The sequence below is a fragment of the Oryctolagus cuniculus genome, chromosome 8, assembly GCF_964237555.1.
Source record: "Oryctolagus cuniculus chromosome 8, mOryCun1.1, whole genome shotgun sequence".
In the NCBI taxonomy this organism is placed as follows: domain Eukaryota; kingdom Metazoa; phylum Chordata; class Mammalia; order Lagomorpha; family Leporidae; genus Oryctolagus; species Oryctolagus cuniculus.
Window position 1 is genome coordinate 97,746,702 of NC_091439.1, and position 14,006 is coordinate 97,760,707.

The 14,006-nt window shown below is 38.6% G+C and overlaps 1 protein-coding gene across 1 annotated transcript in view; it reads left to right on the plus strand.

Annotated features, from left to right (window-relative positions):
* The window catches only part of CENPC (centromere protein C), a 64,794-nt gene that overhangs the window by 6,203 nt on the left and 44,585 nt on the right, over positions 1-14,006 (plus strand). The window contains exons 3-7 of the mRNA XM_008267802.4: positions 1,070-1,140; positions 1,977-2,071; positions 6,161-6,260; positions 10,833-11,118; positions 12,833-13,045. Of these exons, the coding sequence (XP_008266024.1) occupies positions 1,070-1,140; positions 1,977-2,071; positions 6,161-6,260; positions 10,833-11,118; positions 12,833-13,045 (765 nt within the window). The remainder of the gene's footprint in view (positions 1-1,069; positions 1,141-1,976; positions 2,072-6,160; positions 6,261-10,832; positions 11,119-12,832; positions 13,046-14,006) is intronic.

Genomic DNA, 14,006 nt, shown 5'->3' on the forward strand with positions numbered 1-14,006 from the left:
CTTGACTGCCAAAAATTTGTATCCACACTGTTTCAGCTGAACTTCCTATCTGACACTACATGCAGACTATGTATTGGTGACCTGTGTTCTGATAGTGACTGCATTATATTCTTTAGCAAGTCATCTGATCTGTGTTGGTTTCATCTGTGAAATAGGGGATAGCCTGCCTTTATTTGTAGTTGTACAGTGTATATCTATTATATATGGTATTCTAGCGTAGTTTCAAGGCCAGAATTTTCAGCAGTGACCTATATGCTATTACAAGCTCTTTTATTAATAGTAATAAGGTTTTCAAACTTTGGCAAGTCATTTGATCTAACTGGATTTCAGTTTTCCTATTTGCAAAGTAAGGGAATATGATTCATTAGTGGTTATTAACCAGATTTGCACATGAGACTCATCTGAATCACCCTAGAAAATCTGATTAAATTTATTTGGACCAATTATGTGTGTTTGTACAAAGCCAGGAGCCAGGAACTCCATCCAGATCTCCCTTGTGCGTGGGTGGCAGAGTCCCAGATACTTGGGCCATCTTCCACTGCTTTCCCAGGTGCATTATCAGGGAGCTGGATGGGAAGTGAAGCAGCTAGGATTCAACCCAGTGCTCATGGGATGCCAGCATTGCAAGCGGCAGCTTAACACACTAAGTCACAAAGCCTGCCCCTCAACATAATTTGTAATTTAAAAATTTGTACTGGTTCATGAACTGGTAAGATATATTGAATTAAAGGAACAGTTGGGAACTTGTAGGGAGGAATATGAAAATGTTGGTACTTGTGACTGTAAAGTCTTTGAAGGACTGATTGGATTCATTCAAAAACATTTATGTGCTTGTTGACATACAGTAGTAGTCTAAAACAGCTTTAGACATGAATGTTTAACTAAGGAATATAATTGTTTATGTAGATAATGACATACCCTCAAGTACTTGTTTTATCTTCAAATAGTAGAAATATTTTCCTATTAACAGTTTTATAATAATGATAAGAATTTTCAATTAAATAATAACAAATAACAAGTATGTTCTAGAAATAATATGTTACATTGTCTCTTTTTTGTGTCTTATTAGGGCACGTAATATTAATAAAGAACAAGGCCAGAACATGTTGGAATTCTTACAAGACTGTTTTGAAGAAAGAAGTAAGGTTTTATTTCTAGATGAAATTCTGACAGTTGCAATGGATAAAAATATAAATTTGTCCTAATAAATGTAGCAAACATGTTTCTAGCATTTAAATATATATTCAGAATTTTGAGTACATATGCAATCCCTCATGTATTCCTGATATACTTAGGATAATGTTGACAAAAATGACAATTTTCATCCCCATATCTGGTGATTTACATCCCATTCTAAGGAAGTTATGAATTATAGCAAAAACTTTTCAAGTGAGCATCAGAAAGTATTGGAGTAAGAATAGGCAAACCATAAGAAATAAGGATAGATGGTAGATATTATGGTTTGAGTTAGTCTCGAAAACATGTTGGGACCCTTAATCCCTAATGCAGCTGTGTTAAGAGGTGAGACCTTTGACAGGTGATTAGATTGTGAGAGCTGTACCGTCATGAATGAATGAATGCTGATTACAAAAGGCTTGAGGTTAGTAATTTAATCTTGATCTCTGGCATGCTGTCTTGCCCTTCTGCCTGCTGCCTCACCAGTTAAATCTCCATGACTTACCAGCCTTCACGATTTTAAGGTACAAATTTCTGTTCTTTGTAAATTGCCCATTGTTAGTGGAAAGATACCTCTTTGTACAAGCTCTGAGCAAAGAGCTGGCACATACTTCTTGAGGAGTCTTGTTTGCCTTTCTCAGTTTTTGATACCTTTCAGGAGCATTTGAATAGTTGAGTATTGTACTTTATTTAAGCTAATTGTGTTTAAAGAGGCAACAGCCACTTTTTCAAGTGTCATATAGAACTACTTTTAATGAAAGCCAATAGATATTATACTATGTTTCATAAATTTCTTCTAGGTCTTGCTAATGACTTTAGCACAAATTCTACAAAATCAGTGCTTTGTTCAACACCCAAAGTAAAAGACAGTTGTTTTCAGTCACCAGGCAAAGAGGTAAGTCCAAAAGAAGAACTGGTATAATAATTTAATGAAAGAAGTGGTTAATATACTATGAACATTTTAGTTTGTAAATCTGAAAGGAAATTCTGTAATCCTATTCATTTTCTATAAAATTTGAGACAGTATTTACAAATTATGATTTGATACATTTTGTGTTTGAAATTGAGAGTCTAGGAATTATAAAAATCATTTGATCATTTCTCCTAAAATAATATCTAATTTTGTTTTTAGAAAAGTGAGCAATTATTGAAGTTCCAGAACAGATTTACAAATCTGATTATTTTTTGAAAATTGCAGGCATTCTGTTGCTATCCAGCGAAATTAATCTTTTGTTGATTATGTCTTAAGAGGATAGCATGACAACTATACATATTTATTTACAGTTTTTAAAGCTAATCATCCAAGATAGATTATTCAAAAACACAGTACTAATCAGAAAAATTATGTGGTCCTAGAAGTAACATTTACTAAAAACTTATAAATAATCAACATTTTAAACATATAGTGTTTGATTCCAAGGAATGAAGACATAGCTGTTTTTTTTTTCAGAATTAAAAGGCCTTTGGTAGTGTGACAAATTACATGGATTTTTTATAAAGTCAACTTTATGTTTCTTGGTATGAACTGACTTGACCATAAATCAGATCTTCTGATCAGATTTGCTAATATATATTTATGTATTTCCATATGTGTTCATGAGTATTTTTTTTCTTAAAATGTTCTGTAGGGCTTTGAGGATTATGCTAGAGGTTCCTCTTCTGGATAGTATGTAATAGGTTTCTTTCTTTTTTTCAATATATTGCTCATTTACACAATTTTTTTGTCAGAGGTCATACTTCATCATTAGCATTTTCAAAAAAATTAATCTACTGATTCTACTATTTTATTCTCTTTCCCATCATTTTGCAAATTTTTCTTTTTAATTCTCAAGATCAATGGCATTATCTGTATAGATATTTACATAGTTGCTCAAATCATATTAGGATATAAACACTAGATACTCTCCAGTTCTGATTTCTTGACTCTTAGCTATTTCTTCTAGATATTTTGCCTCTAGTATTTATACCATTATTGTTTATGGAAGTTTAAGCTGTGTTTGTCATTACACTCTTGCTTTCTACCAGAACATATGCACTTCTACTTTTTAGCACTTTATGCTATAATTTTGGTAAGACAGTATTTATTTTTTAAACTATTAAGACTAAGTATACACTGTAGAATACTAGAGGCTAAATTTTCTTCATGTAGTTATTTTTTGTTTATAATTATTTTTATAGCTGTTTTTTTCTTGATTTAATTTTCTTGGTTTTTCCATTTTTTGACCTTCTGAGCACCTGTGACTGATTCATTATGAGTATCTGTGACAAAAGTATAATTGTCTTCTTTTTTTGTTTTTAAAGATCTTTTATTTATTTGAGAGGTAGAGTTACAGAGTGAGAGGGAGAGACAGAGAGAAAGGTCTTCCTTCTGTTGGTTCACTCCCCAAATGGCTGCAACGGCCAGAGCTGTGTGGATCTGAAGCCATCCTCTATTGCTTTCCCAGGCCATAGCAGAGAGCTGGATTGGAAGAGGAACAGGCGGTACTAGAACCGGTGCTCACATGGGATGCTGGCGCCGCAGGCAGAGGATTAACCTACTGTGTCATGGTGCCGGCTCCATAAATGTCTTCTAAGTATAAGCAGATACTTCAAGTAATTAATCATTTTCAGTTTTTTTTTCTGGAGATACCTTTCTTAGATTATTTTTTTTCTTCATCTGTCTACTTTAAGGCTTGTCACAGAGATAATACTATGTGATCTACAAAATCTTTTTGCTTTTGTGAATTGCACGTTATACTTCTTGAATCATAAGTATTCCTTTTTCTTGGTCTCTTCTTTAGATTCCTGAGAATTAAAACCTTACAAGTATGAAAATACCTTGATTTTACCCTCTTGATGGATAATTTGGGTGGGTACAGAATTCTAAGTTAGAAATTATTTTCTCAAAAAGTTTTGAAAAATAACTTATTTGAGAGGTGGAAAGATAATTAGAGATACTCAGAAATCTTCCATTGTCTGGTTCATTCTCCAAGTGCCCATGTTGGACAGGGCCAGTCCAAAGCCTGGAACCAGAAGTCTGGAATCCAATCTAGGTATTCCGTATGGGTGACAGGGACCCAACTAGTTGAGCTATTAGCTGCTGCTTTCCAGGGTGTACATTAGTAGGAGTAGAGCTGGGACTTGAACCCGGGCACCATGATGTGGGATGCAGGTATCCCATCTGGTGTCTTGACTGAGAGGCCAAACACTATGCCTCATAGACTTTTTAAGACATTGCCTTACTTTGTTTTACTTTCTCTGTCATTGAAAATGCTGTGTTGATGCCTTGATTTTTTATTTATGAGTGACTATTTTTTCCTCTTTGCAAGCTTTTAGTATCTTGACTTTTGTCTTGAGTGATCTGTGATTTCAATATATTCATTTCTCTTAGGTTCCTCTCTTTTTATTAAGATTTGTTCTTCCAGTTTCTATTCCTATCAGTACCATTTTTGTTTACTTCACATTTTACCTTTTGTCAAGTGTCTATTAATATTTAGCTACATTTTCCTATTTAGGGGTGGAAGTTCTATTTCCATGGTAAAATTTGTAGTTTGATGAATTTCCTGCGATGTAATAAATCTGGGCCATTTAATTGTGAATGTCTAGGTGTTAGTATCTGTAGATTTTTTTCGTCTCCCGGCCTGGGAAGTTTTTCTGACAAAGACATCTGTCTTGACTGGGGTGGAGAGAAGTGGGTCTTGATTCTCACTGTAAGTGTTCTCAGCCTGGTAGGGCAACAGGGAAGGTGCAGTATGGGTGCTCCCACTTAATATCTGTTCTCACTGCATTACCTTTACTCTCACTTGGTGCTGAATTCACATTATCTCTGATGCTGAAACTCAAGATAGTAAACATGTAATTTGAGGTTATGGGCTCTTTGATTTCACCACTTTCTACCTATGCTTGTAATAACCCTTCTGTTGGCAGGCCCGCAGGCACCCCTTCTTTTAGAGACAACTTGTATCTTCAATTACTGGTCTTTATGAGTTTCTCCATAAACATAGTCTGTGCTTCTGGGCTTTCTTCATTGTCTGCATGTTTCCGGTCTTGAGCTGATTAGTTACTACTAATCTGCTTTTGGAATTTGTTGACATCCGTCTACTTCCTTTCTTTCTCTTCTTCAGGGTTTATAAATTATTAAGACCCCTTAATGAGGTTTCAAGAGGAAGCACAGATTAAGTGAAAGCCTGCTTTTGTTTTGTTTTGTGGAATTGAGTACCAAAGTGTGTCTACTGAACAACAGGGAAGTGGCTCCATTATTCATTCTCCTATTGGTAGTTTTTTAGGTTTCTATACATTTATCGTCATAGTGATGCAGTGAACATGTTTGTTCATGCTTTTCTTTGTACATTTTATAAACTGAATCCCTAGAATATGCATATTTGAGATGAAATGATTAAATATTAAATTTATGGCTTGAAACATGACAAATTTACAGATATAATGCACATAAAGTTAAAAAATATTACCTTACACTTGTGAACACTCGTGTACCTGTCACTCAGTGGAGAAATACAAATACCTCTGAAGATTGGTGTGTGCCCTTTTCTGAACCTGTTTTTCTTCTTCTGTCTGCACATTCTAAAAGCCACGTCAGCAGATGTGTCAACCAAGGTCTGGTCCTGTAAGCTGGCTCTTTAAATGAGCAGGTCTGCTATATTACCCTTCTATATAGAGAATCTCTAAAGATCAGATTGACCTGTCCTTGCATCTATTTTGAGCTTCACATCAGTGGTTTTATTATGTAATTCTGCAACGCGCTAGTGTTTGGTTAATGTAGTTGTTTATTCATGCTACTGTGGTTTAGTTTGACTGTTATATGTGTTATATGACTCTATCATAATTTATTCAGTCTCCTGTCAGAAGTTACTTGAATATACAACTCTACCAGCTGGTTTATTCTTTTTAAACACTTCTTTTTTTTCTATTTTAAAAGCAAGTGTGTTTCATCAGAATTGGTAATTTAGTGAAAGTAGATCTAATGTTGTATTTCTTCTATGCTCAGATTCAAAAATCATGTCCAAAATCAGTTCCAGTTTCTTCAAAGAAGAAAGAAGACTTTTTGCCATGCTTTGAGGAACCAAGTAAAACTTCCAACAGATCAGGTTGGTGGCATCCCCGTGGGTGTGACTTGCCTAAATATATTTCAGAAGTTAGAAATTCCAAAGGTGGGGGGTGGTTTTGTAAGTGTGTAACACTACCTCCTGCAACACTGGCGTTCAATTTGGGCACCACTTTGTGTCCTGGCTGTTCTACTTCTGATCTAGCTCCCTGGTAATAAGCCTGGGAAAAGCAGTGAAAGGTGGCCCAAATGCCTGAGCCCCTGTTACCCACATGGGAGACTGGGAAGAAGCTTCGGCCTGGCCCAGCCCTGGCCATTCCAGCTATCTGAGCAGTGAACCAGTGGACTGGAAGATCTGTCTCTGTCTCTGTCTCTAACTCTGACTTTTCAAATAAATAAATATTAAAAAAAAAAAAAAGAAATGCCAAAGGTGGGGCAGGCATTTGGCACAGCAACTAAAACACTGCTTGGGATACCTGCCTCCCATGTGGAAGTTTCTGGGTTTGAGTCCAGGCTCTGTGTCCAATTCCAGCTTCCTGCTGATGTGCACACTGGGAGGCAGCAGGTGATGGTTCAAGTACTTGGATCCTGCTACCTACATGGGAGACCTATGTGGAGTTTTGGGTTCTTGGCTCTGACCTGTAGGCATTTGGGAGTGAACCAGCAATGGAACATCTCTCTCTGTCTTCTCTGTCTCTGTTTTTCTCCCTTTCACACAAACGAATAAAGAAAATCATTAAAAAGAAATGCCAAATGCAATGCAACATCGGAGTCAATATAGGAAAAATTGAGTAATAGGTAAAATTCCTTTGATTTTCAAGTCTGTGATCAGTGCATTTTTCTTTTGCTATGTTTCCTTTAGTAAGTGATACGTGCTGCTGCTTTTTAAAGTTTGCTTCCATTTTTCAAGTTAAAAAGATTACCACTCCATATGTGATAACAGATTGAAATATTTAAAAGAAAAATAATTATTACTTCCATCAATCTGCTGAGTTAACCTTCAAATCCTTCCATACCTGTGTTGGTGTTCATAAGTGAAAAAAATAAGCATGTATGTGGGTGAATCTGTGTCTGTGTGTGGCTGTTAACATTTTCTTTCACATTAGCAATGTAAGAGAGTACCTTTTATTTTATAAACTAGCATTATATATTTTTATTGGTTCAATTAATGTTTTTTTAAGAAACTCAAATATACTTTTTTAAAAAAAAATTTATTTATTTAAAAAACAGAGTTACGGAGAGGCAGAGAGAGGGAGAGGGAGAGGGAGAGGGAGGTCTTCCATCTGCTGGTTCACTCTCCAGATGGCTGCAGTAGCCAGAGTTGCGCTGATCCAAAGCCAGGAGCCAGGAGCTTCTTCCCAGTCTCGGGTGCAGGGGCCCAAGGACTTGGACCATCCTCCACTACTTTCCCAGGCCATAGCAGAGAACTAGATCAGAAGTAGAGCAGCTGGGACTCAAACCAGCACTCATATGGGATGCTGGCACTGCAGGCGGCGTCTTTACCCACTATGCCACAGCGCCAGCCCTGCATTCATTCATCTTTTAAGGAGTACTTGGTTGTTTCTACCTTTTTGTTGTGAATAATGCTGCTCTAAATATTGGTGTAGAAGTGTGTCTTTGAGTCCCATTTTTTAGTTCAATACTTGAAACATGAATTGCTGGATCATATGGTAAGTCTATTTTGAGTTTTAAGTTCCACCATAATATATTTTTTTAATTTATTTTAATTAATTTATTTGAAAGGTATAGTTATAGAGAGAGAGGGATAGACGGAGAGAGAGAAATCTTCCATCTGCTGGTTCACTACCCTAATGGCCGCAATGGCCGGAGCTAGGCTGATCTGAAGGCAGGAGCCAGGAGCTTCTTCTGGGTCTCCCACGTGAGTGCAGGGCCCCAAGCACTTAGGCCATCTTCTGTTGCTTTTCCAGGCACATTAGAAGGGAGCTGGATTGAAAGTGGAGCAGCTGGGACTTGAACTAGTGCCCGTATGGGATGCCGGCACCACAGGCAGTGGCCCCATCCACACTATTTTTATAGTATCATTTTATGGTCTATCCATCATGCACAGTTGTTATTATTATTTTTTTTTACAATAGCTATCCTAATGAGTGTGAAGTGCTAACTCATTATGGAATTGATTTGTTCAATATCATATTCCTGTTTCTCTGTTTTCTTGTTTTTATATACTCCTGTTTCTTTGAGAGCTTCTTTTTCATTTCTTACAAGAGAACTTATAATTAATTCTTAAAGCATTTTATGATGTCTGTCTTAAAGTGTTACTAAATAATTCCAACATCTGATTGATTTTTGTTGGTTTGTGTCTATTGATCTTACTTTCTTGTTTGAAATGCGTATTTTGGCATGAGGAGTCATTTTGGTTGTATACTGAATATTTTGATTATTGTGTTAGGAGATTCTTGATCATTTTTCAGTCACTTTTGTTATAACACATAATTTCCCTATTTTGGCTAACATAGGTTCTGCCCTGCCTCTGTGACACATGTTTTTTTCGTAGCAGTGGTATTTTGGTCTGCTTGTTTTCTGATGCCACTAGGATTCTAGCTCAGTTCCTGTCAGAGCGGTCTCGGGTGGGTACAGGTGTTTTTCTGAGCCTCCTGATATGCTTGCTTACCCATGGGAAATTCTGGTCAGAAGCTGGTGGGCCTAGGATTCCTTCTATCACTACGTGGAGGACAGGGAATGCTGGATTCTCTTAAGCTATTCTTGCTTCAGATTATAGACTGTCCACTGGTGCTCTGGCTGTGGAGTGGGAACTGGGATGGCCTGGGATACCAGTACTACCTGTAGGAATTATCTCCTTTAGCCTGTGATCCCTTGGCTATAGCACCTGCCATCTCTTCTTGGTGGAGCGGGGACTGGGTTGCTCTGTGGCTTTGCTCATCTACTATTGCTGTCCCAAGGTACTGTCCAGGGTTCTGTTGCTCTGTCACTACAGTGCCCTGTAGCCCATGTTGTAGAGTTGGGGATAAGGTTCTACAGTTTTGAACTTTGTTGGGTTTCCCTTGTTCACCTTTTGCCTATTGGTGGATCCAAACTGTAGGCCTCTCCAGTGCCCACAATGGGAGTATATAGGAGAGACTCACATTGTTGTTCTTTAAGTCTTGAGATTTCTAATTTGTTCACTTTCTTCCTTCCAGTTTGCAGAATTCTTCTGTGGTTACTGATGGATAATTTTCAAGAAATTTTGTTGTATTTAGAGAGAAAAGCTAGGAAATACTATCACATTCTAAAACCTTTTGGGTTTACATCCAAGCCCTTTTGGATGTATTTTAAAATACTTAGTCATGCTTTTTAAAAAGGGAATTAGTAGGGCCGGTGCCACGGCTCACTAGGCTAATTCTCCGCCTGCGGTGCTGGCACCCTGGGTTCTAGTCCCGGTCGGGGAGCTGGATCCTGTCCTGGTTGCTCCTCTTCCAGTCCAGCTCTCTGCTGTGGCCCGGGAAGGCAGTGGAAGATGGCCCAAGTGCTTGGGCCCTGTACCTGCATGGGAGACCAGGAGGAAGCACCTGGCTCCTGGCTTCAGAACGGCGCAGCGCGCCAACTGTAGTGGGCATTTAGGGGGGTGAACCAACGGAAAGGAAGGCCTTTCTCTCTGTCTCTCTCTCTCTCTCTCACTGTCTAAATCTGCCTGTCAATAAATAAATAAATAAATAACAATTAAAATAAAAAAGGAATTAGTAGAAATATTACCGAACCATTCTTTTTCTTTGATTTTTGAAGGTTGAGGGTTAAAGAATATATATAAAAAATATATATTCTGTTTGTATAAATATTTGGATGTGTATATGTGCATATATATTACATATACATATATATATGTGTTGTTACACATATTTGTGCCTGTTTTATCTTTATGTGTGACAAATATATGCTCATCTAGCCATCTTAGCTTAACAACTCTTAAAAGCATCTCTTGATTTCTTTAGGTTACTTCATTATTTTAGCTGTAGATAGATTTAGTCACATCTCAAGACTGTAAACTTGCAGATTTTCCATGTTTGAGGATTTATTTTAAAACTTAAAATAGTATGGACCGGCCGGCGCCGTGGCTCACTAGGCTAATCCTCCACCTAGCGGCGCTGGCACACCGGGTTCTAGTTCCGGTCGCAGCACCGGATTCTGTTCTGGTTACCCCGCTTCCAGTCCAGCTCTCTGCTGTGGCCAGGGAGTGCAGTGGAGGATGGCCCAAGTGCTTGGGCCCTGCACCCCATGGGAGACCAGGAGAAGCACCTGGCTCCTGCCATCAGATCAGTGCGGTGCGCCGGCCGCAGCGCACCAGCCGTGGCGGCCATTGGAGGGTGAACCAACGGCAAAGGAAGACCTTTCTCTCTGTCTCTCTCTCTCACTGTCCACTCTGCCTGTCAAAAAAAAAAAAAATAGTATGGACCAAAAATATGTTTCAGTTCATAAATTCCATAAAATAACACTTCTAAACTGTTTATATACTTTAATCATAGAGCCCTGATTCTAAACCCAGTGACCTATTAGTCTTCTGTGAAGTATTTCTAGTTAAATTAATCCTGAAATTTGAGAAGTGCATTTGACTCTAATGCTGTTTTTTAATTACAAGAATTTTCATATAATTTTCTTCTAGTTCAGGCTTATGAAGTTCATCAGAAAAGTCTGGCAACTGATGTTGGTTCTCGAAATACACCGGACTCGAAAAAAATATCCAGTAGAAAACTAGATGATTATGAGAGTGAATCTGATGAAGAATTTTACTTATCTGTTGGCTCGCCTTCTGTTGTTTTGAGTGCAAAAACATCTACATCACAAAATGCTATTCCATCTGTTGCCCAAAAGAGGGAGACATATATTTTTGAAAATTCAGAAAATATGCTGTCTTCAAGTACAGAGATTTCTTTGAAAACCAAAAAAAGGTAATTTTTAAATTGAACAATATCACTTGTGGGGCCAGCACTGTGGCATAGCAGGTAAAGCCACAGTCTGTGACTGGCATCTCAATGGGCACTGATTCAAGTCCCAGCTGTTCCACTGTTGATCTGGCTCCCTATTAATGTGCCTGGGAAAGCAGTGGAGGATGGCCAAGTCCTTGGCCCCCTCTACCCACTTGGGAAATCTGGAAGAAGCTCCTTGCTCCTGATTTCGGCCTGGCATGGCTCTGGCTGTTGCGGTTATTTGAGGAGTGAATGCAAATGGAAGATCTCTCTGTCATCTCTTTCTCTCTCTCTCCCCCTCTGTCTCTGTAACTCTGCCTTTCAAATGAAATAAACAAATCTTTAAAATATGTTTTCTTTCTGATAGTAAGTTATCTGCAACTTCCTATAAGAAACACTTGTATATTCTCTCTTTTTTTAATATTTTTATTTGAAAGGCAGAGTAACAGAGAGAGGCAGATACAGGGAAAAAGAGAACCTCCATTTGTTGGTTCACTCCCCAAATGGCTGTGATGGTCAGGATTGGGCCAGACCGAAGCCAGGAGCTAGGAACTCTACTGAGTCTCCCACATGGGTGACAGGGACCAAAGTACTTGGGCCATCTGCTGCTGCTTTTTTCAGGCACATTAGCAGGGAGCTGAATTGGAAGTGAAGCAACCAGGACTCAAACGGGTGCTCTGATATGGGATCCAACATCACAGGCAGAGGCTGTGCAATGCTGGCCCACTTGTTTATTCTCTTATTTGTAATTGCAAGGGTAGGTATATGTCGCTCCCCCTCTTCGCGGAGGAACGACACAGGACCCTGCGCTGTTCTTTTGTCTGCTCGGCCCTCCCCGGGTTTGCTGCTGGTCCCTCCCGGGTTGGCTGCCGACCCTTCCACCTCCGTGGAAGGGCGGTTCCCCCTGCCACTTTCCCCACTTCCGCGGGGGAGCGGCACACCGCCGGCCGGCTCTCTCGGGGGCTGCTTAGATGTTCCTGGTGCATGTTGTCTCTCTCTTCTTTTATAGTCCTCTTCCACCAATCCCAACTCTGCTACCCACACGCCGAGTACGCTGCTCTCCTCCAATCAGGAGCAGGATCAGCTCCTGCAGGTTACTGGTCGAACTGGAGGCAGCTGTGTAAAAGTTGTTTACTCCTCTCCCAGCGCCATATTGTGGGAGAGCAGATGCATAGAATAAGTCTTAATTCCAGTAACTTAGTCTAGTCCGAGTTGCTCCCCACAGGTATATGTCAGATCTCTTGTATTATTGAGGATGAGTTAGACTAAACCCAATTCCATTTCTTTGGCGTTTGAAACAAAGTAGCTTGTTCAATTTCTTTTGTTATTGGAAATCTCTACAATGAGTACAGCCCAGAGTCCTGTGTATTCCTGCAGCTAATGGGTTAAGTATATCCTAAGACTTAGCTGTACGAGCTGCCACAGTGTTCACAGAGCATTCTGAGAACCAGTGCTGTAAGCTACCCATTTGCTTGGTGTATAATTTAACCGCTTTTTTCTTTCCTTTGTTTCTGTTGATACATAATTAATTTTCCTGAGCAATTTACCTACTGTATTCTGTGTAAGAATTTACAAATTGGTATTTATAAATTTTAAGTCAAAGCTCAGTGTCGAGGGTCACTATTAAGGTAGTTAAGGGATGTTGATTACTCTGCAAACTGTAGGGGAGTCTATAGCCTGTCTTTTAACCTTTTAGGTTAAACTTTGAAGATAAAGATATTTTGAAGAACATAGAAATAGAGAATGAAGTATCTGAAGTTGAGGATAAAATATCAGAAAGACAAGAAAGGAAACAATCAGAAACGTCTCAGAAAAGAATACAAAGTTTGGAACTTGAAATTCAACCACAAGCTACAAAGAGGTTTTCAACCTTGTTTTTAGAAACTGTAACAAGAAAAAGTGAATCAAGGTGAGTTATTGAGAAACTGCTTTGAGATATTTTTTCTTTTCTATTCTCTGGGCCATATCCAAGGATTCTTAATTTCATTTAACTTAATTATAAGTTTCTTCATTGACACAAATTTTAATTGAAATTTTGCCTCATCTTTAAAGAATAGTTTCTTATTAGTAAAACAACCCCCAAACCACCTTTTAACAGATAGTAAGTTAGATAGAAAAGAAAATGAGTTTATTCAGGTCTTGTTGTTACTGTTAATCAGTGCTGTCGTGTGATTTTAAAGAATTAAGGCAGTAATTAGAAACACAGTTATGTCAGGATACCTGTATTTTGCTTTTGTAGATTTTAAATCTGTTTTTTTTTTCTATTTACTTATGATTGTACCACTAAAAAGATAGTCTTAAATAATTTTTAAAATTTATTTATTTATTTATTTGAAAGTCAGAGTTACAGAGAGAGGGAGAGACAGAAAACTTCCATCCACAGATTCACTCCCATATGGCTGCCATGGTCAGGGCTGAGACAGGCAGGTGCCAGGAACTTCATTTGGGTCTTCTGTGTGGGTGGCAGGGGCCCAAACACTTGGGCCATCTTCTGTTGCTTTTCCCAGGCCATTGGCAGGGAGCTAGGTCAGAAGTGGAGCAGCCTGGACACTAACTGGTACCCACATGACATGCTGGTGTTGGCTGGCGGTAGCTTTACCCACTATGCCACAGTGCTGACCCCAGTTCTAAAATTTGGTATGTTCTTGTCCACTGAAAAAATCTCCATTGGCCGTGCAACATCTGTGCAGTGATTCTCCACCCTGGTTGCATGTTAGACTTCCATAGAATTTAGTGGTAACAAGAATTGAAAGTCAGTGATCTATAGAATAAGCTTGAGGTTTACTGACTGATATTTAGAGCCTTCAGTCTCCCTAGATACCAGCTCATACACATTTACAATTATCTTTGCTTTGACACGCCTTTTTCCC